General features: G+C 40.8%; 1 protein-coding gene across 1 annotated transcript; it reads right to left on the bottom strand.

The window, feature by feature from the left end:
• Window positions 1-2,477: 2,477 nt before the first annotated feature.
• Window positions 2,478-25,487, bottom strand: LOC117391893 (fibrinogen alpha chain-like). Its single transcript, XM_055231523.1, has 6 exons — window positions 25,408-25,487; window positions 24,663-25,083; window positions 5,351-5,468; window positions 4,011-4,082; window positions 3,297-3,482; window positions 2,478-2,852 (listed from the first exon to the last, which is right to left on the bottom strand). The coding sequence occupies exons 1-6, from the start codon at window positions 25,485-25,487 to the stop codon at window positions 2,551-2,553; spliced, it is 1,179 nt and encodes a 392-aa protein (XP_055087498.1). The 3' UTR covers window positions 2,478-2,550.
• Window positions 25,488-26,579: the final 1,092 nt, after the last annotated feature.

Below are 26,579 nucleotides of genomic sequence, written 5' to 3'. Positions count from 1 at the left end.
CTCGTGAACAAGACCCCGAGATACTTGAACTCCTCCACTTGGGGCAGAGACTCACCACCCACCCGGAGAGAGCAAACCACCTTTTTCCGGTCGAGAACCATGGCCTCGGATTTGGAGGAGCTGATTCTCATCCCAGCCGCTTCACACTCGGCTGCAAACCGCCCCAGTGCCTGCTGCAGGTCCTGGCTCGAAGAAGCCATCAGGACAACATCATCTGCAAACAGCAGAGATGAAATCCTGTGGTTCCCAAACCAGGCCCCCTCCGGCCCCTGGCTGCGCCTAGAAATTCTGTCCATAAATATAATGAACAGAACCGGTGACAAAGGGCAGCCCTGGCGGAGTCCAACATGCACTGGGAACAGGTCTGACTTACTGCCGGCAATGCGAACACAGCTCCTGCTCCGGTCATATAGGGACCGGACAGCCCTTAGCAAAGAGCCCCGGACCCCATACTCCCAGAGCACCCCCCAAAGGACACCACGAGGGACACGGTCGAATGCCTTCTCCAGATCCACAAAACACATGTGGACTGGTTGGGCATACTCCCATGAGCCCTCGAGGACCCGATGGAGAGTATAGAGCTGGTCCAGTGTTCCACGACCAGGACGAAAACCACACTGCTCCTCCTGAATCCGAGGTTCGACTATCGGTCGGATTCTCCTCTCCAGTACCCTGGAATACACCTTACCGGGAAGGCTGAGGAGTGTGATTCCCCTGTAATTGGAACACACCCTCCGGTCCCCCTTCTTATACAGAGGGACCACCACCCCGGTCTGCCATTCCATTGGAATGGCTAGATGATTCCTCCAAATTAAATCTGACAATCAATGACTAGCAGGCCTTACAGCTGCAAAAAAAAAACCCTGTAATATACTGCTGAAAGTCAGTTCAACCAATGACTGTGAAAGGATGGCTTTTATCCTACCAAGAAATAATTCAGCTGGAGCTTTCTGCTTCTCGAATACATGGAGCAAAAGCCAGAAACATCTCCTGCTGCTCCAACCCACTGACCAAAGTCAAGATCTGAATATATTACATATCTGTTTTTTGTGTTATTTGGATGCTTTTATCATACTGTATATTCACAATTTTTCTCTTTATGCATGGTACATAATGAATATGTATGCAATAGAAAGCAATTTCTGCTGATTTCTTTTGATGGAGGAAATTTGCAATTATTGTATAGAGGGAATTCAAACCAGGACAAGATTATTTTTATTATTTTACTTTTTTTTTTCTTTTTTTTTTGCCTGTTAGGCATGATTTAGTATATTTATTACTACTATTATTATCATTATCTGTATTATTACTACATTGTATTATTACTATATTTACATTTTTTTTATCCTTATTGTGTATGTATTTATTCATTTTCTTCTTTATGCCCATCAAAAGGAGATCTCGGGGAAAACAGGTGGGAGGTGGGAGGTTTAAAAAGGAGAAAACAATTGTTATCAAACTGTAACTTGTATAACTGCAGATGACATCAACACTTAATTTAAAAAAAAAAAAAAAATATATATATATATATATATACATACATATATATATATATATATATATATATATATATATATATATATATATATATATATATATATATATATATATCACATAAAGTATTCTTCCAAACACTGTATTAGTGACACAGGTGTGCCATCAGTGACATGGGTGTGTCAATATTGTTATTATTTCAGTACAATGATTATGCTACCTGCTTGAATTGTCATGATTAGATTTCAAGATAAATGATATGTTACATTTTCTGCATGAATGTAAACGTATTTGTAAAATATACCTTATCTTAAATAATTATATGCAAACATTCTCTTTGGTACTATTACCAACAATAACGTGTCTTTGAAATACTTCAAAAGTTCAAAAACTTCACATGCAATTCGTCTGTGTATAAAATCACTTTATGTTGGTAGGACTCACTGAAGAGCATGACACATTAATGAGTGTTACTTTTTAAAATCATGCCATTTAAGTTGGGACAGTAAAATTTCCCTTGAACTTTGTAGTTTATGTCTCTGTTTTAACTTTTAACTGGGCTTATTTACTTCAGATGTGCATTTTTTATTTTTTTACACCAATGGCAGATCATTTTGGAAATGAAAACTATGTTGAGAGAAAAAGAATAATATAATCAGATTTTCTACAGCTACAGATCAGATTCAGTCAATATCTGTGTTATTATTAATAACTAATATTTCTACATACAAGCTTTTTGTAATCTTACTGAACAATTAAATGCAAAATGTTTTGGTGTTTTGTTTTTGTTTTTTTGTCTTTTTGAAAATCTGTATACATAATTCTCATCAACTTTATTCAGCAGTGAAATGTTTTGTCCATCATTTACAACAATTCTGCTCTCTGTTCCCCTCTGGCAGTCTCCTCACATGAAACATTTATTGGATAATTTTTTCAGAGGTTTTAAAATTTACAATGCTGTTTAGTAGAAATGATCAAAGTAGTTTAAGAGAAATATTTTTAAACTTGCACACAACAAAACAACATGATGCTGAATTATATCTGAAAGAATCGTGTCTACACCATTGGTTTGACCATCATCCTGGTTGCCTTCAGAGAGTATGGAGCCCTGCCTTTCCAGCTGTCCCAGTGCAGACCTGATGCCCAACCAATGTGTTCTCCCATTGGGTGATAGTCACCATGGAGACTGGCCGACCCACAGCGACTGAACCACCAGCCACCTCCCTCTGAAGCGACAAACTCCTCCTCGGCTATGTCCCCAAAAATACAAGGGTGGCATCCATCATTATCCCTGTCTATGGTGCTGAAGCCAAAACCGTTCTGGTCAATTCCTGCATATACTCCACGAATGGCATCACCTAAAGAAAAAAATGTTCAAATCAAATATAGCTTTTAGTTTCAATGCAAATCCAGGTAATTATCGTCTAAAAGGACCCTCTCTGAATCCTCACTACCTAAATCCCAGCACCTGCAGCCAATCATTAATCAGTTGTTCTGCTGCTCCAACTTAGAAAAACTGGTATGTGTTCTCTATATGCAGGTTTTTTGTACCGTAGAGTGGAGGCTACATAAACTTGTGTCTGTTTTCTGGCAAAAATATAAACTGCTCTATATCTAAATATAACCACTTTGCAGATTAAATAATAATAATTTTGCAGGTTAAATTAATAATTTAAAACGGGAGAGTTTTAGATTAGAAGTTGGTAGATGTAATTTGCCATTTTACCACTAGATGACGCCAAAGTACACATGTTATACTTTTATTACAGTTCTTCTGACTAAAGTAAAGTAGCCATCTGTACCTGCAGTCCCTTTGTACGTCTTGACATGCAGTTTGAAGCCTGACTTCTCATTTCCCAGTTTAAAGTGACTGTACTCTGCAAACGCAGTGTTTCCTTCATGGTCCCAGAGATCCACTCTCAAAATCCAGTTCCTGGTCTTGGCCTTGGTCAAAGCAAATACCTTCCTGAGTCCGAGCCAGTGGTCCTCTGCAAATAAGCATCAAGTTACAATTATTATTATTATTATTATTATTATTATTATTATTATTATTATTATTATTATTATTATTATTATTCAGTATTTAAAGGAACAGTATGTAGATTTAGATTTTCAATTTCATAAACTAGGCCTATCTGTGTCCCACAGATCAACAAAAATAACAGTTTCTTGATTTGTTTGTTTTTAAACCATATGATCATTTGCAATAATGAAATGATTTTACTGGCAAGGCAAGACAAGTTTATTTTTATTGTACAATTCATACACAAAATAATTCAAATTCAATTCAATGCTTTACAGAATTATGTTTTCCAAAGTATAAATGATCTCTGGGTTTCATAAATATCTTGAAGAGTGACTTTTGTTGTTTTTAACAAAAGCAGTAAGTGCACACCATGTTCTTAATTCCATTTGAAACATAGACTGGGAAACCCACTAATACATATGTTGACACACAGACCCCAAATATACTGTCCTATACTCATTACTGATACATGTATGTGGTTGGTACGTACGTGTGAGGCTCCCAAAGCCATTCTTATAGGCCAGCCAGCCTCTGTTGAACTTCACTTGGGGCCCGCTGCGTCCTACCTGAAAAACTTGTTTTCACCTTCACCTTTCTTGAAACTGCCTTAAATTCCTACAATTTTCCTGAACATTTTGGGATCATTATTTGCAAATATCTCTAATTTCCACTTGTTGGGAAAATGTAATTAGTTTATGGTTAATGTACACATTAGAGCAGCATAGATTTTTTTTTAAATTACAGTCATGTCTTTTAATTTACCTTCTCACAGGCCACATAAAATGACGTGGCGGGCCAAATTTGGCACCTGGGCCTTGAGTTTGACACACATGCTCTAAGGCTTCGGCTACACCAGGGGTGTCAAAGTCATTTTCACCGAGGGCCACATCAGCAAAATGGGCCATCGAGGGCCAGATGTAACTGTGAGGCAGTGTAAATGTCACTAAATGTAACCAAATGTCATGTAAAATAAATGTAACTACTTTTCAACTTGTTAAATGACTCTTTCTGTATTTATTACTTATTCAAGTTGCAAATATTACATGTCAGTTTATCAGGGGATACACATTTACACAGACATGTTTAAAAGTGTGTATTGGGGCACAACAGCTCACAGACCTTCAGCACTGCTTCAAAAACAGCCTTTTAATTATGGTACAATTTGTTGATTTTCTTGAAGGCAAACGTCTGCATACTTGGCTCTGTGTTTGGAGTCAAAATTCCGACTTAGATTGTTCTTTCACAACCGGCCCCGCCTCATAACACAAAAAACATACAGGTTTTTCTCCTTGTATAACCTGAAAAACTTGTATTCACCTTCACCTTTCTTGAAACTGCCTTAATTTCCTAGAATTTTCCTCTTTCTAAACATTTTGGGATCATTATTTGCAAATATTTCTCACTTCCATTTGTTGGGAAAATCAAATTAGTTTATGGTTAGTGTACACATTAGAGCAGCATAGATTTATTTTAAAATGACAGTCATGCCTTTTAATTTACCTTCTCGCGGGCCACATAAAATGACGTGGCGGGCCGCATTTGGCCCCCGGGCGGTGAGTTTGACACGCATGATTTAGAGCATCCTAATTATTCACCAGGAGGAATTTATAAGCACTTTTCACTACTATAAAAGACCAGAGAGGAGTTTGGTTATAAAGCTAACAATAATGACTAGAAATAAACCAGGACTAAGTGCAGTAAGTGCACACCATGTTCTTAATTCCATTTGAAACATAGACTGGGAAACCCGCCAATACATACTTTGACACACAGACCCCAAATATACTGTCCTATACTCATTACTGATACATGTATGTGGTTGGTACGTACGTGTGAGGCTCCCAAAGCCATTCTTATAGGCCAGCCAGCCTCTGTTGAACTTCACTTGGGGCCCGCTGCGTCTTTGGAAAACTGTCCAGCCGCCATCAGACTGCATCTCACAGTAAATCTACAACGGACAAGTAGAGAGCAAGTGCAGAATGTAGTTTAGTTTTGATAATAGTAGTTGTTGAGTTAAAAAGGACATCGAGTTTAATTGTCTCTATTTTATTTATTCAAATTGTTGTGGCCTTTACCAATTTAAACACAATAGGCTTATAATATGGAGAAAGAGCTGTACTCCATGACAGTCAAATGCAGAGAACACATTCACTTATGTTGATAACCCTCAAAAACTACTGAGTCAGAGTGGAAACTGGACTGGAGACCTCTGATTAAAGCAGGGGTGTCAAACTCATTTTCACCAAGGGCCACATCAGCAACATGGCCGCCATCAAGGGCCAGATCTAACTGTGAGGCAGTGTAAATGTCACTAAATGTAACTCCTTTTCAACTTGTTAAATAACTCTGTATTTATTACTTATTCAAGTTGCAAATATTACATGTCAGTTTGTCAGGGGATACACAGTTACAACGACCTTTTTAAAAGTGTGTATTGGGGCACACCTGCTCACAGACCTTCAGCACTGCTTCAATTATGGTAAAGTTTGTTGTTTATCTTGAAGGCTAACATCTGCATACTTGGCTCTGTGTTTGGAGTCAAAGATCGACTTAGATTGTTCTTTCACAACCGACCCTGCCTCATAACACAAAAAACATACAGGTTTTTCTCCTTGAAAAACCTGAAAAACTTGTATTCACCTTCACCTTTCTTGAAACTGTCTTAAATTCCTACAATTTTCCTCTTCCTGAACATTTTGGGATCATTATTTGCAAATATCTCTCATTTCCACTTGTTGGGAAAATCTAATTAGTTTATGGTTAATGTACACATTAGAGCAGCATAGATTTATTTTAAATTACAGTCATGTCTTTTAATTTACCTTCTCACGGGCCACATAAAGTGACGTGGCGGGCCAAATTTGGCACCTGGGCCTTGAGTTTGACACACATGCTCTAAGGCTTCGGCTACACCAGGGGTGTCAAAGTCATTTTCACTGAGGGCCACATCAGAAAAATGGCCGCCATCGAGGGCCAGATGTAACTGTGAGGCAGTGTAAATGTCACTAAATGTAACCAAATGTCATGTAAAATAAATGTAACTACTTTTCAACCTGTTAAATGACTCTTTCTGTATTTATTACTTATTCAAGTTGCAAATATTACATGTCAGTTTATCAGGGGATACACATTTACACAGATATTTTTAAAAGTGTGTATCGGGGCACAACAGCTCACAGACCTTCAGCACTGCTTCAAAAACAGCCTTTTAATTATGGTACAATTTGTTGATTTTCTTGAAGGCAAACGTCTGCATACTTGGCTCTGTGTTTGGAGTCAAAGATCGACTTAGATTGTTCTTTCACAACCGACCCCGCCTCATAACACAAAAAACATACAGGTTTTTCTCCTTGAAAAACCTGAAAAACTTGTATTCACCTTCACCTTTCTTGAAACTGCCTTAATTTCCTACAATTTTCCTCTTTCTAAACATTTTGGGATCATTATTTGCAAATATCTCTCATTTCCATTTGTTGGGAAAATCAAATTAGTTTATGGTTAGTGTACACATTAAAGCAGCATAAATTTATTTTAAAATGACAGTCATGTCTTTTAATTTACCTTCTCGCGGGCCACATAAAATGATGTGGCGGGCCGCATTTGGCCCCTGGGCCTTGAGTTTGACACGCATGATTTAGAGCATCCTAATTATTCACCAGGATGAATTTATAAGCACTTTTCACTACTCTAAAAGACCAGAGAGGAGTTTTGTTATAAAGCTAACAATAATGACTAGAAATAAACCAGGACTAAACCAGGACTAAACTAGGACTAATACAGCACTAAACCAGGACTAAACTAGGACTATTCCAGGACTAAACCAGGACTAAACCAGGACTAAATAGGACAAAACTAGAACTAAACCAAGACCAAAAGAGGACTGAACTGGGACTAAATAGGACTACGCTAGAACTAAACCAGGACTAAACTAGGACTAATCCAGGACTAAACCAGGACTAAACTAGGACTAATCCAGGACTAAACCAGGACTAAACTAGGACTATTCCAGGACTAAACCAGGACTAAATAGGACAAAACTAGAACTAAACCAAGACCAATAGAGGACTGAACTGGGACTAAATATGACTAAAATAGAACTAATCCAGGACTAAACCAGGACTAAATAAGACAAAACTAGAACTAAACAAGGACTAAACCAAGACCAAACCAGGACTAAACCAGGACTAAACCAGGACCAAACCAGGACTAATCCAGGACTAAACCAGGACTAAACCAGGACCAAACCAGGACTAAACCAGGACTAATCCAGGACTAAACCTGGACTAAACTAGGACCAAACAGGACAAATCCAGGACTAAACCAGGACCAAATCAAGACTAATGCAGGACCAAACCAGGACTAAACCAGGACTTAACCAGGGCCAAACCAGGACAAAACCAGGACCAAACCAGGACTAAATCAGAACTACACCAGGACTAAAGCAAACCATTAACAACAGGACAGTATAGGAGTGCACAGTAAGGAATAACTTTGGACCTCTGCAAACTTTTTAAAATGAACAGGAATGCCTTTAATAATACCCTAACTCCTTAATAAGTAGTTACTAAACCTGATCATTATATATATATATATATATATATATATATATATATATATATATATATATATATATATATATATATATATATATATATATATATATAGTGTTATAAGTGTTTGTATCAGTCCATAGATACTAACTACGGTTCGCCCGTACACCGCCGCCGAAAAAAGCCTTTGTTTCCTGTTTTTTTCGATGTCCTCTCACGGCCACAGGCATTGCCCTACAGAGCTCACATTCACATCACATATGTGTGATTGGGGCATGAATGGAATGCATTATTAATTTTAATCAAAATGAACACTATAGCGCCCCCTACCATAGGGGTGAAACGCCAACATTATCGGATTCCTATGAAATTCGGGGAATAAATTGGGGGCATGACGTGGACCAAAAAATAATATTACGGGCATAGGTCATTTTTCACACTTGGCCACCAGGGGCGCAAAGACTCAAAAAAAAAAATCATTGAAAAATATCTGACACGCACATGCATTGGTCTAGACAGCTGAAATTCACATCACACATGTGACATCAGGGCATTAATAGAATGCACTATTAATTGTAGTAAAAATGAACACTATAGCGCCCCCTCCCATAGAGGTGAAATGCCAACATTATCCAATTCCTACAAAATTTAGAGAATCAATTGGTGGCATGAGATGAACCAAAAATTACATTATGGCCATGGGTCATTTTCCATGGTTGGCCACCAGGGGTGCAAAGACCCCCCAAAAAAATCATTGAAAAATGTCTGACATGCACAGTGAAGGGTATGTCAAGTAATAAAGCTTTTTAGATGCATTATATAATTCATATATCATACCAAAACATAATAATTCATATATCCTTTGAATATTGTCATGTAAGCACAAATTTTATACTGAATTCATATATTCTTTGAATGCTGTATCCTTTTGAAGGTTGTCTAACAAGCACTATTTTTATACTAAAGTTTGAGCACTGGTTTGATACTATAACACTGAAACTATTCATTAATGTTGTACCCTTTTGAAAATATCTAACAAGCACTATATTCTAACATTGAAACTATTCATTCATTATCAGCCTCTTTTTAAAGGCAACATTGTGTGATATGAATTATGGGAAACTGTTGGGGTTGTGTAGACACTCCTTTACAGAGATAAGGCTGCCGGAGTAGACTCAAGGCCGAAAAACAGACCGGTGCAGCCCGGAGAGGTGAACGAGGCCGGAAGGAGGAACCAAGGCGTCAACCTGCTCAACATAATATTTGCATATTCATGTTGCATGTTGCATTTTTCTGTTTCGGGGCCAGGGAAAGGCAGACAGACCGCCTGCTGCACATACGAGGGATAGATCATTTGACCCCGGGTACTGTATTAGATTGCAACTGTCAGGGGAATAAACTTTTGAGATTTGAACTGACCGAATCCAGTCGTCATTTTGATAGAACACGCCTAACAACAGGTAGTGCCTCCCAGCAGGAACAAAACTTAAAAAAAGCACATGGCCACTACACACAATAGCACCCCCTACAATACACTTAAAAGACACAACATTGTCCCATTGCCAAGAAACTTGGGGAGATAATTGGGGGCCTCAAAAGGGGCAAAAAAGTCAATTAAAGCCGCAATGATGGCCCTCGCCCCCCGCGCGACCCCCCCCCCCCATGCAACCGCCTGGGGTCAGCCACCGCCCCACACACCATTCTCCCCACCCGGCCACCCCCCTGCCGCTATCCACCCCCCTGCCGCTATCCACCCCCCTGCCGCTATCCACCCCCCTTCACACAGTTTCTACATATGTGCGGCCATGGCATTATAATGGTGGTCCACGGCTTTGAACCGGCAATCTCGTGCACAATACAGGTATGGTGTAATGGACTTTTTTGCCCCATGTGAGGCCCACAATGATCTCACCAACTTTCATGCCAATCGGACAAAGTTGTGTTTTTTACCTGTACAGTAGGGGGCGCTATGGAGGTCACTGGCCACATGTTTATTATTGTTCTCTATTCACAGTTTTAATCTGCATCAGTGATTAGAATTTGAGCTTTTTAGGCTGATCCATGTGTCTGTGAGAGGGAATCAAATATGCAGGAAAGCAGTCATATTTTGACTGTGTGCTGTGCATAAACCAGAAAGAATATCCTCAAAACGTGGATGATTATTGACAATAATCATGTGTACATGCTGTATGTGGAGTTTGAGGTCATTTGGATGAAAAACCTAGGACTAGATAGGTTTCATTTGCACTTAAGTGAAAGTTTCAATCCAATGATGAAGTCATACTTTGAGGGCCTGCTACATGTAAACCGTAAAAAATATCCACAAAACGTGGATGATTATTGACAAACAACATGTGTACATGCTGTATGTGGAATTTGAGGTAATTTGGATGAAAAACCTAGGACTAGATAGGTTTCATTTGCACTTAAGGAAAAGTTGTGTAGGATTTTAAATCCAATGATGAAGTCATATTTTGAGAGCGTCCTACTCATGAACCATAAAGAATATCCCCAAAACGTGGATGATTATTGACAATCCACATGTGTACATGCTGTATGTGGAGTTTGATGTAATTTGGATGAAAAACCTAGGAGTAGATATGATTCATAGACATTTATTTATTGGTTTGTTTGACAGGGACAGTGTACATTAATAGCATTGCTGCAAATGCACCAGAATTAGCCAAAAGGCTATTTTTCATCTGTTGTCCCTGGACAGATGGCAGACCTGTCTCCCAACAGATGGCAAACCTGTCTCCCAATGCAAGTCAAAGTGCCAAGTGCCAATTTCTTTTCAATTCATTGCGCCCCTGGTGGCCAACCATGGAAAATAACCCATGGCCAAAATGTAATTATTTGGGTCTTCTCATGCCACCAATTGATTCCCCAAATTTCATAGGAATTGGATAATGTTGGCATTTCACCTCTATGGGCATTAAAAGGGGCAAAAAAGTCAATTAAAGCTGCAAGCGGCATCGAACGGCCCTCACGGGCCGTGCTTCGCACTCGGCCGACCCGGCACTCCCTTGTCCCTTCTTTTTTGGGGCTTTGGACTCCATTTGGCACCAAACAAGTGAAAAGACATCGGAAGTGCTGATGCACAAAATGGCAAAATTTGGGTTTTTCCAGGCATCGCCATGGCAACACCATGCAAAATACAAACTTGGCCCCCTGGACTTTTTTGTCGGGGACGACCTGAAGAATCACTGTGCCAAATTTTATGTTCATCGTTGACGGTAATAAGTCGTTATAAGACTTTGAAATGTACAAAAATTTGGAAATTTTCCCATTAGGATAACATGGGCGCTTTCGCGCATCGCCATGACAACCCAGTGAAAAATATGACATGGGTCTGATTGACTTTTGTGATCAGGATGACATGAAGAGTCATGGTGCCAAATTTCACATTATTCCATGAAACTAATATTTTTCCCATGAATGGGAAAAATTGGGAGGTTTCCCATTAGGATAACATTGGCAGTTTGGCGCATCGCCATGGCAACACGGAGCAATAAAACACATAGGTCTGATTGACTTTATTGATTGGGATGACCCAATGGAATTTTGTGTCAAATTTGGTAACATTTGGAAAAACTAAATTTTCGGTCTTCCATAATAATTTATTTGTTATTCTGTAGGGGGCGCTATCGCGCCAATTTAGTTTCTATCACAATGATTAGCTTTAGGCCCAAAAGTTTTACAACTGATTCGAATTTGACCAAAATCGGACTTTGCATGCGCAAATGGGAGCAAATTTTGACTTTTGAAAATTGCAAAAATTCCGATGGAATTTTGCGGCTTCGCCGCACGGAAACCGTAAAACGGATCATCATGAATTGGATAACTTTTGATGCCCCACTTGTCTAGATGATGTACAGTGAATTTCAGCCCTGCAGGTGAAGCGCCTTCAGAGGAGTTGACGAAAATGCGACGTCAGCGAAAACGCTGACTTTGCATTTTGGAATTTTCAATCCAAGATGGCCGACTTCCGGTGCGTCAGAGGGCGTGGCCATAATAATCTTTTTTTTTTTTTGGCATCACATGAAGAATGCCTGTACCAAATTTCGTGGTTCTACGCCAAAGTTGACATCGGGACGTCTCCCATTGACGCAATGTATTTTGACTTTTGCAGGGGGCGCTGTCGCGCCATTTTTTTATGCACAATGATGCAACACAAAAAAATAAATTTTTCGCCAGACCTGAATTTTGGGCAAAATTTGGTGAGTTTTTGAATATGTTCAGGAGGTCAAATTACTGCTCAAAGAGCAGAATAATAATTAAAAAAAAATAATAATAATATTTTTAGCAAAAACAATATATCCGAAAACATTAGAATGACATATTATACGTTTTTTTGAAAGCTCTCGACTTTCCCCATGTCACCGTGGGGTCAATGGCGAATGACGAGCGCTAACGCGCTCGTCATTCGCCATGACATCGGGGTCCGCCATTGACCTCCCATTGACTTCCATTCATTTTAGCAGTAACAAGTATGGCCCATGCCTGCGGCATGGGGGCTTGGATAGGGCTCGATGCCAGGAGTGTGTTTGGGGACATGAGCGCTTCGCCCATTGACTCAATGTTGACGCTGACATGCTAGCAAGAACAAGTATGGATGTCCCATGCCTACGGCATGGGTTGCTAGGATACAGGAGTCTGTGCAGGGGGCGGTGCTGCCACGAAGTTGCGCGCTTGCCCATGCACTCATCGTTGCAGAAGCAATAGGCCCTACGCCCTGTAGGGGCTCGGGCCTAATTACACCATACCTGTATTATGTACGTGGTTGCCGGTACAAAGCCACAGACCCCTCTCACATGGAGTCAGGGCCACACAGCCCAGGGCCACACTGCATATTAACATTGTTAATGAACACTGTGAATGAAGTGGCGAATTTTTGATTCAATATGGACGACTTCTTGTCCGTCATACAGCAGCGCTATAATTATATTTTTGGCTTCTCTCTATGAGCTCTATCAGTGGTACGAATTTTGTCAAAATCTGAGTCGGGCCTCCCTATTAAATTGAAAATCTCAAAATTTCTAGGTGGCGCTGTCGAGCCGGTGTGTGTCGGACATAGATGCGATGCACATTTTATGAAATTTTTCACCAAGCCGATTCTATACCTATATGTGGGACTTTCCGTCGACGTTCAGGGGGTGAAAAATGTGATTGTTTTGGCGGAAAAACGAAGAACAATGTTAATATGCAGTGTGGCCCTGGGCTGTGTGGCCCTGACTCCATGTGAGAGGGGTCTGTGGCTTTGTACCAGCAACCACGTACATAATACAGGTATGGTGTAATTGACTTTGCCCCTTTTAATGCCCACAATTATCTCCCCAAGTTTCATGCCAATCGGACAAAGTTGTGTATTTTACCAATACTGTAGGGGGCGCTATAGTGTTCATTTAGATAACAATTAATAGTGCATTCTATTAATACCCTGATATCACATGTGTGATGAGAATTTCAGCTGTCTAGAACCATGTATGTGCGTGTAAGAAATTTTTAAATGATTTTTTTTTTAGTATTTGCGCCCCTGGTGGCCAACCGTGGAAAATGACTCATAGCCATAATGTAATTTTTTGTTTCTTCTGATGCCACCGATTTATTCCCCGAATTTTGTAGGAATCCGATAATGTTGGCGTTTCACCCCTATGGAAAGTCAATTACACCATACCTGTATTATGTACGTGGTTGCCGGTGCAAAGCCACAGACCCCTCTCATATGGAGTCAGGGCCACACAGCCCAGGGCCACACTGCATATTAACATTGTTCTTCGTTTTTCCGCCCAAACAATCGCATTTTTCACTCCCTGAACATGCACGAAAAGTCTCACATGGGGGTGTAGAATCGTAATCATAAAATTGACATCACGACAATGTCCCATGCTTCCTGACTCGACGGCGCCACCTAAAATTTCACCCCTATGGGAGAGGAGGCTTGTAAATTTTAGAATACACACACAAAAATCAGAGCAGTGATAAAACACAGTGAGACAAGCATAAAAATGAATGGAAGCACTGCCCTATGATGGACAGGAAGTCAGCCATATTGGATTGAAAATTCGCCACGTTTTTTCGCTGAGTGTTTTCAAAACCTATCTAGTCTCAGGTTTTTGGTCCAAATGAGCTCAGATTTCACATGCCACATCCAGACACATGGGTTTTCATAAAACATCCACGTTTTTTCCAAATTCCACGCCGTTTGCCTATGTGCCTCCGCCGAATAACGCCTTCATTTCCTGTTTCTTTGATTGCCATTCACAGACACAAGAATCAGCCTAAAAAGCTCAAATTTTAATCACTGATGCAGAATAAAACTGTGAATAGAGAACCATAATAAACATGTGGCCAGTGACCTCTATAGCGCCCCCTACTGTACAGGTAAAAGACACAACTTTGTCCGATTGGCATGAAACTTGGTGAGATCTTTGTGGGCCTCAAAAGGGGCAAAAAAGTCCATTACACTATACCTGTATTATGCACGAGGTTGCCGGTTCAATGCCGTGGACAACCATTATAATGCGATGGCCACACATATATAGAAACTGTGTGAAGGGCGGTTTAATTTCTTTTATATTCCATGTATCTTATATCAGTGTAATCCCTCAGTGTGCAGTAATCTAGTCTATGTGTCTTATACTTGTTCTAATACAGCTCAAAATCATCTTAAAGATATTCAGGAAAGGTTCATTTCTGTCCTGTGAATGGGACTTTTTAGTATCAATACCTGCTCAAATGCGCATCTAATTTTGGTACTTGCTTTAGTATTGATTAGTGTCTGATTTTCTTTTAACAACCCAAGTGTGAAAGAAAGATTTGGCTTAACTTTCCCACAGCTGAAAACAGCACAATTTAGTTCCTCGTTTTTTACAAAGATGTCATTTTTCAAAATTCTGCCGTAGCTTTGACAGGTTCCTTGTGAAATGATGTTTTGTCGATGAGCGAACTGGAATGTCAGGTTAATCTGAGTGGGAGGGGCCTTGATGTCATTTAAAATCAAGTCAAATGGGCCACGAACACTTTTTCACACAGAATATTTTCAAGACACAAGACAAGGAAAACTTAAAGGTAAACAACTTTATATTCTCAAAAATATGGATTATGGTTGGGAAATTAAGTCTTTTTCAACATTTAAAATACAACTTAAGCTGCCCACATAATAAAACACTGAGATATCCTGTGTAGCTAGTGTTAGATACCAGGGAGAACAGGTGTGTTTTCTGCGTTAAAGAGGATCTGACAGGCTGAGGGAGGCTGGTCCATAGTCTTTGCGCTGCTACAGACGTTACATAATTAACCTATTTACTATGTTAGACCAAACTAACTGCTAAAACGCATGGAGGAAAAATAATGTCTAACTTTTTAGCCAAAAATAGACAAAAAAAGGTCGTGCTAAAACATAAAACATGCGTCTTTATGGTGAGCGGGCTTGCATCTCCACAAACTCGACTCTTATTTTGCATGGAGGAAGTCTGTTATTTGCTTGTTTCCATGGAAATGTTGTTTCTTTGGCTGTAATATTCCACAGTGTGATATAAAACGTATCTATTGCCATGGAGAATGTTCCGAAGTATGGTTTTAGCTTTCATAGAATAATGTATGCATGTTTTTTGTTTGTTAGGCCCGATCACATACAAGGGCGTAGGGCAGGGGTGCTCAGACTTTTTCAGTATGTGAGCTACTTTTAAACTGATCGTGTCTGAAAGATCTACCACCTAATACATAAATGTTAAACATATATGTATTTGTAAATGTATTATGAATTCTTACATGTACAGTGCATTTTGATGTACTTCGACAACGTCATGAGATAATACTGCTCAACACAATTGAACTTCTTACATGTTCATAAATACTTCTGCTCTGATGACTTGCACTGAATGGAATCAGTGAGGGATGAATAGTTAATTTGTTTCTGCATGAGCAGCACCCATGATGTGACCTTGGGTCACGTGTAATCTGACTGGCTGTCCTGTATATTAGTCATGTGACTGGATGGATGATGGGACGTGATCTACCCAAAATGCCTTCGCGATCGACTGGTAGATCGCGATCGATGTAATGAACATCCCTGGCGTAGGGCCTATTGCTTCCGCAACGATGAGTGCATGGGCACCATGACTCTTCATGTCATTTTGATCAAGAAAGTCAATCAGACCCAAGTCATATTTTTCACTGGGTTGCCATGGCAATGCACAAAAGAGCCCATGTTATCCTAATGGGAACATTTCCAAATTTTCGTACATTTCAGTCTTTTAACCACTTATTCGCTTCATTGAGGAATGTGAAATTTGGTACAGTGATTCTTCAGTTTGTCCCCATCAAAAAAGTCCAGGGGGCCAAGTTTGTATTTTGCACGGTGTTGCCATGGCGACGCCTGGAAAACCGTTATTTTTCCATTTTGTGCATCAGCACTTCCAATGCCTTTTGACTTGTTTCATGCCAAATGCAGCCCAAAGCCCCAATAAAACAGAGACAAGTGGCACGTCAGTGCCACCCACAGGGAGTGCCGGGTCGGCCGAGTGTGAGGGCCGTTCGATGCTGCTTGCAGCTTTAGTAGGGCCTATTGCTTCTGCAACGATGAATGCATGGGCGAATCGACCAGCTTGGTGAAAAATTCGATAAAACGCACAAAGGCTCGACAGTGCCACCTAGAAAAATCTAAATTTTCAAATGAATTAGGAGCCGACGCGCATATTTCGCCATATCAAAGCCAAATTCGCACCAGTGATAGAGCTCATGGAGACAAGCAAAAAAGCCAATCATAGTGCTGCCCTAAGACAGACAGGAAGTTGAAAATCTGTCAATTTTTTCGCTGCATGTTTTCAAATTGTATCTAGTCCCAGGTTTTTGGTCCAAATGAGCTCAGATCTCACATGCCACATCTAGACACATGGGTTTTCATAAAACATCCATGTTTTCTCCAAATTCTACACGGTTCGCCCGTACGCCGCTGCCAAAAAACGCCTTTGTTTCCTGTTTTTTCAATGTCCTCTCACAATTAGGGGCATTGGTCTACAGAGGTCACATTCACATGACATATGTGTGATTGGGGCATGAATGGAATGCAATATTAATTTTAATCAAAATGAACAATATAGCACCCCCTACCATAGGGGTGAAACGCAAACAGTATTGGATTCCTACGAAATTTGGAGAATAAATTGGGTGCAAAACGTGGACCCAAAAATAATATTATGGGCATATGTCATTTTTCACGCTTGGCCACCAGGGGCGCAAAGACTCCAAAAAAAAAAAAAAAAAAAAAAACATTAAAAAATTTCTTACACACACATACATAGGTCTAGACAGCTGAAATTCACATCACACATGTGATATGAGGGTATTAATAGAATAAATTATTAATTGTAATCTTAATGAACACTATAGGGCCCCCTACCTCAGTGGTGAAATGCCAACATTATCAAATTCCTACGAAATTTGGGGAATCAATTAGTGGCATGTGAAGAACCAAAAATGACATTATGGCTATGGGTAATTTTCCACAGTTGGCCACCAGGGGTGCAAAGACTCAAAAAAAAAAAAAAAAAAAAAATTAAAAAATTTCTTACACACACATACATTGGTCTAGACAGCTGAAATTCTCATCACACATGTGATATGAGGGTATTAATAGAATGCACTAAAAACTGTTATCAAAATGAACACTATAGCACCCCCTACCCATAAGAAGAAACGCCAACATTATCCAATTCCTATGAAATTTGGGGAATCAATTGGTGGCATGAGAAGAACCAAAAAATTACATTATGGCCATGGGTTATTTTCCATGGTTGGCCACCAGGGGTGCAATGAATTGAAAAGAAATTCCCATGGCACTTTGACTTGCATGTCTATGAAACGTATCTAGTCCTATGTTTTTCATCCGAATGAGCTTTAACTCCACATGCCACATCTATAGAGGTTGTTCATCAATAATTATCCACGTTTTAGAAATATTCATTATCGTTTTGGTGTAGTTCGCCATCAAAAAATTACTTCATTATTGGATTAAAATTCCCACACCACTTTCAGAAATGTGAAACCTATCTAGTCCTAGATTTTTCTTTCAAATTACCTCAAACTCCACATACACACGTACACACGTTGTTTGTCAATAATCATCCACGTTTTTTGGGATATTTTTTACGGTTTACATGTAGCAGGCCCTCAAAGTATGACTTCATCTTTGGATTGAAATTCCCACTCCACTTTCACTTAAGTGCAAATGAAACCTATCTAGTCCTAGGTTTTTCATCCAAATTGCCTCAAACTCCACATACAGCATGTACACATGTTGATTGTCAATAATCATCCACGTTTTGGGTATATTCTTTATGGTTCATGAGTAGCACGCCCTCAAAATATGACTTCGTCATTGGATTTAAATTCTCACACCACTTTCACATACGTTCATGTGAAACCTATCTAGTCCTAGGTTTTTCATCCAAATTACCTCAAACTCCACATACAGCATGTACACATGTTGATTGTCAATAATCTTCCACATTTTGGGGATATTCTTTATGGTGTATGTGCAGCACGCTATCAAATTATGACTTCATTTCCTGTTTCTGATTCCTGCTCACAGACACATGGATCAGCCTAAAGAGCTCAAATTCTAATCACTTAACTGTGAATAGAGAACCATAATGAGCATGTGGCCAGTGACCTCTATAGCGCCCCCTACTGTACAGGTAAAAGACACAACTTTGTCCGATTGGCATGAAACTTATTGAGATCATTGTGGGCCTCAAAAGGGGCGAAAAAGCCCATTATGCCATACCTGTATTATGCACGAGGTTGCCGGTTCAACACCGTGGACAGCCATTGTGATGCGATGGCCACACTGAGCTATAGAAACTGTGTGAAGGGAGGTGGATAGCGGCCGGGGGGAATGGTGCATGGGGCAGTGGCTGGCCCCGGGCGGTTGCGCGTGGGGGCGAGGGCCATCATCGCCGCTTGTGGCTTTAATGATTTATTGTGTCTCCTATGCGAAGTGAATGTTCTGGTTGTTCCAGCTGGAATATCACTACAGAACTAACTCAAACTGTATTTATCATCTGACAGGGTCTAAAGGACCAAAATGAAAATGGGAGGTTTTCCTCGCACAAAGGCAAAAAAAAAAGCCATCTTCCTCCTGGTGCTGTTGATATCTGTCATCCTGCTCACTAACACACAGGTAAGAAACACATGCACAATACCAGTAGGCCTTAATGCATTTGATGAAAGTTCACGAGTGAGGGAAGGAAGAATGGAGCGTGAGATTGACAGGCGGATCGGTGCAGTGTCTGCAGTGATGCTGCATTGGTCTGTTTTGGTAAAGAAGGAGCTGAGTCGAAAGGCAAAGCTCTTGATTTACCAGTCAATCTACGTTCCTACCCTCACCTATGGTCATGAGCTCTGGGTAATGACCGAAAGGACAAGATTGCAGATACAAGCGGCCGAAATGGGTTTCCTCCGCATCGTGACTGGGTGCACCCTTAGGGATAGGGTGAGGAGCTTGGTCACACGGGATTAGCTCGGAATAGAGCCGCTGCTCCTACATGTCGAGAGGAGTCAGCTGAGGTGGCTCAGGCATCTGCTCAGGATGCCTCCTGGACGCCTCTCTAGAGAGGTGTTCCGGGCATATCCCACTGGGAGGAGGCCCCGGGGAAGACCCAGGACACGCTGGAGGGACTATGTCTCTCAGCTGGGAACGCTTTGGGGTTCCACCAGAGAGGAACAGGTTTAGACTGAAGAAAGATTTAGAATTATAAGGTACTACTCATTTCATGCACTATATATATATATATATATATATATATACACACACACACACACACACACACACACACACACCCCACACACACACACATGTATATAAAATTAACCCCTCTTGCCTCCATTGTTTGTGTACGCTGGTGTATGGATGTATGTGAGTGAGAAAGGATGAGTGATTCCTTGATGTAAAACACCTTTTGAGTGGGGTAAAGGTAGAAAAGAGCTCTATATGCAGTTGAAACCAGAAGTTTATATACACTATATAAAAACAGCCATGAGCTTTTCTCTCTGTCTGACATGAAATCAGATTAAACTTTTATTGGTTTAAGTCAAGTAGGAGTACCAAAATTGTTTCTATTTACTAATTGCCAGAATAAAGAGAGAAGGATTTTTTAAAACTTTTTTTTTTCCATTACTTGCTTCAAAATCAAAAGTTTACATACATTTCATTAATATTTGGTACCAGATGTTGGGTCAAATGTTTTGGATATCGTTTCCTTGCTTGTCACAATAATTGGCTGGAATTTTGGCTCATTCCTTCTGACAGAACTGGTGTAACTGAGCCACTGTGGTGCAACTAAGCAAATTTGGCGGCCGCCTTGCCCTCTCTTGGTCTGCCCAAAAATGTTCTATAGGATTGAGATCAGGGCTTTGTGACGGCCACTCCAAAACATTAACTTTCTTATCCTTAAGCTACTTTGTAACCAGTTTTGCTGTATGCTTTGGGTCATTGTCCATTTGGAAGACTCATTTGTGCCCAAGCTTTAACTTCCTGGCTCATTTCTTGAGATGTTGCTTCAGTATTTACATATAATGTTCTTCCTTCCCACCATCTATTTTGTGAAGTGCACCAGGCCCTGCAGCAAAACAACCCCACAACATGATGTTGTTACCCTCATATTTCACAGTTGGGACGGTTTTCTCAGGCTTGCAAGCTTCCTCCTTTTTCCTCCAAATGTATGTAACCCACGCGACTTAGCGGCCCCCACCTCTGCTTCCTGCTCCAGTGAGCCCCTTCAATATTACCTGGGCTGGCCCCGTCACTTCATGTTTGCTGCTCCCCGCTGCTGCTCCCTGTGGTGCTGGGTGCTGCTGTTTGTGCTCTGGAGTTGGCGTCCTAACTTTTCCGTGGCTCATTCTTACTCAACTTACCGTCCATCTGATCTTCCACTCATTGGTGAGTCACGATATCATGTTAAGTTGCTGTTGTTTTAGTTAAACAGTTAATCACGCCACTTTACCGCTATCTTGCGTTTGAATATTCAAAACTCCATGGAGGCCGTAGCTAATTCGGCTAATGCTAGTGCGTTATTAGCGCGACTTATTAGCGTGTTTATTGATTAAATACGGACATTATTTGATTTATTATTCCTGTCGAATTAAAGGCCAAACCTTTAGCATTTAAAGGACACTTTCATTTATGTTATGTGGGCCCATTTTAGTGTCCAGTTTTGTTATTTTGAGTTACTCTTTTGGCGACCATGATAGTTTTCTACTGTGATGTATTATGAATGAATGTAGCTACATATTTTGATTTTTTTTGCACAAATGCTATCTAACTGAATTTGATTTGAAAATATTTGATAAGCTTTCAAAGCTACTGATGAATTGTAAGCCTTACAGCTAATTTTGATTTAAAGGTGCACTTTGGTTTGTTATTGAACTCAGTGTTGTTAATATAGCAATCTATGAATTTAATTTCTAAATTTATTGAACATTTAAATTTATGGCACTTCAAAATAATTGCTAATTTATATTTATGTCATTAGTTCGGCTTACAGCTCTAATTAATGATGTGAATTTAATTTGGGTTTTTCCTTTGACCATGTGCAGGTCAGGTTTTTTTTTTTTTTTCCCCACTTCAACTTCTGGTTCTTCTGGTAAAAGGATATTCCACTCTTCAGTCCTGTGATGGAAACACCACATTGTGGTAGGAAATCAAACTTTATTTATTCTTGAATTGAACTTTGAACTTTGAAACATGGTTCAAAAGATTCCCCCACACATACAACTGGATATATTGCAAAGGAATGGACATTCAATAGTTTCACGGGACTAGAAATATTCGGCACTCCTGAAGTTGTCCTTTTAGTTTTGATTTTCATTTCATTCATTGCATATCTTCCTGTCTATAATATATATTAATATACATGTCTATCATATACACATATTGTTGTATCTATTGAATACTATTGCATACCTGTTGCACATTGAAATATTTATAATATATTCATATTTTCATTTTACCCTGTGTCCGCTTTTCATTCATACAGTTTATGGCTCTTTTCCGAATTTAGTTTTCTGATCACCTCTACAGTAATAAAACGTTACTTAACTTAAGCAGTCAGTCCGCTACTTAGCGTTAAATGTAACAATGCTCATTATGGCCAAACAGTTCAATTTCAGTTTTGTCAGACCACAGGACATGCCTCCAAAAATTAAGGTCTTTGTCCCTGTGTACATTTGCAAATTGTAATCTGTCTTTTTTATGTTTTATGTTTTTGGAGTGATGGCTTTATCCTGGCAGAGTGGTTTTCAGTTTTATTTTCTGTGTTAATTCATTAATTAATTTTGTTCCCATGTTTTTTGTTTTTGTTTTTTTTTCTTGTATGTTGAAAGTGATGATGATTCCCCTTAATACTGCTTTGCTGCCCTCCCATAGAATTGAAGGGGATGACTTTGGGGAGTCAGTTATTTCCAGGAAGGTCTGAAATTGTGGTGTTGTGAGTAAATGTGAGTTTTTTGTTCATGTGAATGACTACTCCTCTTTGCTTTCTGTTGAAATTAGCAGAGTAAATGCTATTAAATTGTTGTATATAGTTTATTTTCTGATTTTAGTAAGTGGGTTTCCTGTAAAAAGCATATATCTGGTTGTAAGTGTTTGAGATGGGTAAAAGTCTTTTTCTTTTTTTATTGAGAGCCAATTCCCCTGATGTTCCATGATACAAATTTAAGGGGAGACATTTTGGGTTAAAAGCATCCCTGTGGAGTTATGATGTAGTGGTCGTGTTTTGAGTGTGTGTGTGTGTGTGTGTGCGTGCGTGTGCATGCGTGCAACACAGACAATGAGAACACAGGGTTAGGTCCGTAAAGTAGAGACATGGGGTTAGATGGGGGGAACACAATTGTGCAAAGCTATTAGAGGGCTAACAGTGGGAGGGTTGGGGTCATCTATTAGACAGTACCTTTTCAGAAGAGCCACGGCATTGAGGATGAATGTCTATATAACTGTCCTTCAATGTATAGTTTGTCCACAAACAGATGTGCACGTTTGTTTTTTCTGCTGTCCTTTAGTATGGGATATGGTATCTTTCTGCGCTACCGTATTTCTGAGGGGAAATGGTAATTTAGTCCAACTGTAGTGCCTTTTAATAGTTTGCCCTTTGCTGCTCTTCTGCACAAGGAACTGCTTTTCATCAGTTCCTTGTGTTTTAAGTGTTCAAACTTAGCCACTATGGGTCTAGGTCGTTTTTTTTTAAGTGGGTCCAATACGGTTTACTCTGTGGAATGTTATGTTAAGTGTGTCCGATGCAAGTTTGAGTTGTGGTTTCATGAATTCCTTGATTGATTTCTCCTTATTCTCATCTTTCTTTTCCTGTATTTCAGAGAATATGATCTTGTCCTTCATGCTCAGAGTTTGAATGTCCAATACGGTTTCCTTTAATGATTTGCTGTGTTGTTTGCCCAGATCTAGTTCACTTTTGAGAGTTTTAACTGAAGTTTTCAGTTCCGTATTAAATTAAACTATTTGGTCATGAGCGAAATCAAGGCTGTGACGCAGTTCCTTAATTTGGTTGTGAAGTACGGGTAAAAGTCCGAGTTTGTTGTTGATGTTGTTTAGTAAACTAACCTGGATTTCGGCCATTTGGAGCCTTTGCAGAACTTAACGAACGTGGTGCATATGTTCTTCTGGGGAACTGGGAAAGATCAAAATATCAAGATGGACAAAAACAAATCTGTTGAGGTAGTTCCGTAAAACAACATTCACCAGTGCCTGAAATACAGCTGGAGCATTGGTCAATCCAAAAGGAATCCCAAGATATTCGAAGTGCCCAAGAGAAATATTAAACAGTTTTCCCCTCATCACTTTTGTGGATTCTGACAAGATGCTAAGCATTTCTAAGGTCAATTTTAGAAAAGGTGATGGCATTATGCAAAGGCTGAAAAGCTGGGAGTGGATACTTTTTTTACTGTGGTGCTTATTATGTACTTATTTAACCCTCTATAATCAATGCAGGGATGAAGGGACTCGTCCTTTTTATCCACAAAGTAAAAGTCTGCACCAACAAGAGAGAGAGATGAGCAAATAATACCTCCTGCCAGAGAGTTTTTGGTGTAGCACTCCATTGAAATGTCAGTACGAGACGGATTGTAGAGATGTGAAGAAAACAGAGAGGCACCATGAAGCAGGTCTACGGCACAGTCATATGGTCAATATGGCGGTAAGGACAAGACACTGTCTTTGCTGAATACTTCTTGAAGGTCATGGTATTCACAGGGGACGTTGGACAGATCTAAAGGTTCAATGGCACAGGTACAGCTTTGGCTGGAGTGAGTCTAGAGGAAATTAAGTGAAACGTTAACTGCTCTGTATGGTCTCCAGATAACATTACAGTAGGAGGTGCAGTGCAATGGGCTACCTTTGAAAGAAGTCTACCATCCAGTGCATTTGCCACTCGTGGGATATCTCTCGGTCAGTGTGGCATGCAAGATTGAGATCTAAAAAGTTTTCATCTGTCCCAGAGTCATTCAAAGTTGTCAAAGGAAAGGTTAAGTCTTTAGCAAATGGTGGCTTGGGGGGCAGAGGTCATTTTAGAATGACTCACCAGAACCCCCATAATCACCCCCACCTCAGGCGGCGCGCGCCGCCCCTCACTTTCATTGCGCCATGGGGTTTGTCGGACCCTCTGACTCGTGCGTGCGTTAGACTCCTTGGTCCGTGTTTCAAGACAGGTCGGGTGGGTTGCCGACATCGCCGCAGACCCCTGGCACCTTTGTACGTGGGCCGGTCCCCACCCTGGCGACGCGACCCAGTTGGGACGCACTGAGGACAGTCCGCCCCAGTCGACAGCCACGCCGGGAGCAGGGGGCCCCGTCCCCGCCCCGTGGAGGGCGGAGAGGGCGCAGCGGGCACGGATTCCACGGCCCCGGGAAGCGGCGAGGTTCGGGCGGGAGGTGCTGTAAAGTACGCAGATAGTGAAGAGGCATTTGGCGACTTCTTTGCCTTTAACAGGATGGTCAAACACTCTTTTAAATTCAGTCACAAATTTGTCATAGCTTTGTCATTTTTCAGGGTCACACTGCCATCTAGTTGAATCCCAATCCAGAGCATTTCCTTGCAGCAGCTCCATAATGTAAGCAATCTTTGAACAGGCTGTAGCGTAAGTTACTGGCTTTTGACTGAGGAGCTGGGCTGCATCTGGAGAAGCAGGAGGGCCTGGTTCTGGGAGGTGACAGAGAGAGAAGCAGCACTCCAAGAAAGGCCAGTTGTTAACTCACAGACCATGAAGTTCAATCTGGGCAGAAGTTGTCTGTTGGCTCTCCATTAAACTCCGTTAAAGTTGATCACACTGTCCGAGGATGGCCCCTTGGTTGGTGATGGCTTTGATGATGGGATCTGGTTCCATTGGGTCCATTTCTGGCCAGCCCATACTGCCACAGTGTACAATAACCCAGAAGGACTAGTCAGCAAGTAACTTTGTAACAAATTTATTACAGGAAGGTGAGCATTTGATATCTTGCAAGTGGAGCAGGTTTGAGACGGTGAGCAGGTAAGAAGACACGCAGGCAGGCAGGTTACAAGGCAAACAGGATACAAGACAGGCAGAATGGTAGCTTCGCAGTAGAAGTAATAACAAACTGTCAATGAGTGGGTGAGGAGCCATGCTTCTTATACTGCAGCTGAAAAGTAGCGGCTCGGATGGCTGTGCTAGTAGCCAAGGGAGGTGAAATAGCAGGACACAGAGGGATAGAGGAAAAAGCAAATCAAGATCAAGGAATGGATCTTGACATTTCCAAAGGGAAATTGAAGTTGTAAAGGTTTTATTCACCAGTTCCATATCTTTATGAAACGGCACTTGATTGCCAAATAACTCATTTTACCATAATCCTGCCCACCAACTACAGGCCCAAAGCCCCTCCCGCCGTGGACAACAAACAACTAGCAGAAAAGTTAAACGGCTTTTATGCGAGGTTTGAAGTTTCACACCCCTCCCCCTCCTCCCCCACCATCATGGACATTACCTCCAAACCCACCTCGGACCCCCCCTCCTCCCCCACTGCCCTCACAGTTGTGGAGCAGGACGTGACTAAGCTTTTCAGGAAGCAGAATCCCCGTAAGGCCGCGGGCCCAGACGGTGTCTCTCCTTCCACCCTTAGACACTGTGCTGAGGAACTGGCTCCTGTCTTCACGGACATTTTTAACACCTCCCTGGAGTCATGTCACGTCCCAGCCTGCTTCAAGCTGTCCACCATTGTCCCCGTCCCCAAGAAGCCCAGGATCACTGGACTTAATGACTACAGACCTGTGGCGCTGACGTCTGTAGTCATGAAGTCCTTTGAGCGCCTGGTCCTGCACCACCTCAAGTCCTTCACCTCCCCCCTCCTGGACCCTCTGCAGTTTGCCTACAGAGCCAATCGGTCTGTGGACGACATCATTAACCTGGCCCTTCACTTCATCCTCCAGCATCTGGACTCCCCGAGAACCTACGCCAGGATCCTGTTTGTGGACTTCAGCTCTGCAT

This window comes from Periophthalmus magnuspinnatus, chromosome 23 (genome assembly GCF_009829125.3).
Source record: "Periophthalmus magnuspinnatus isolate fPerMag1 chromosome 23, fPerMag1.2.pri, whole genome shotgun sequence".
Taxonomy (NCBI): Eukaryota; Metazoa; Chordata; class Actinopteri; order Gobiiformes; family Gobiidae; genus Periophthalmus; species Periophthalmus magnuspinnatus.
The sequence above is the reverse complement of the archived record's forward strand: the minus strand, read 5'-3'. Positions and strand labels throughout refer to the sequence as shown.

What these genes read in the sequence shown, in the direction of transcription:
- LOC117391893 (XM_055231523.1), bottom strand. Translation starts at nt 25,487, where the DNA reads ATGGGCTGGCCAGAAATGGACCCAATGGAACCAGATCCCATCATCAAA. An exon ending in TGGCTTTGGGAGCCTCACAC is followed by an intron (nt 3,483 to 4,010) that starts GTACGTACCAAC and finishes GCTTATTTGCAG; the next exon opens with AGGACCACTGGCTCGGACTC. An exon ending in GACGTACAAAGGGACTGCAG is followed by an intron (nt 2,853 to 3,296) that starts GTACAGATGGCT and finishes TTTTTTCTTTAG; the next exon opens with GTGATGCCATTCGTGGAGTA.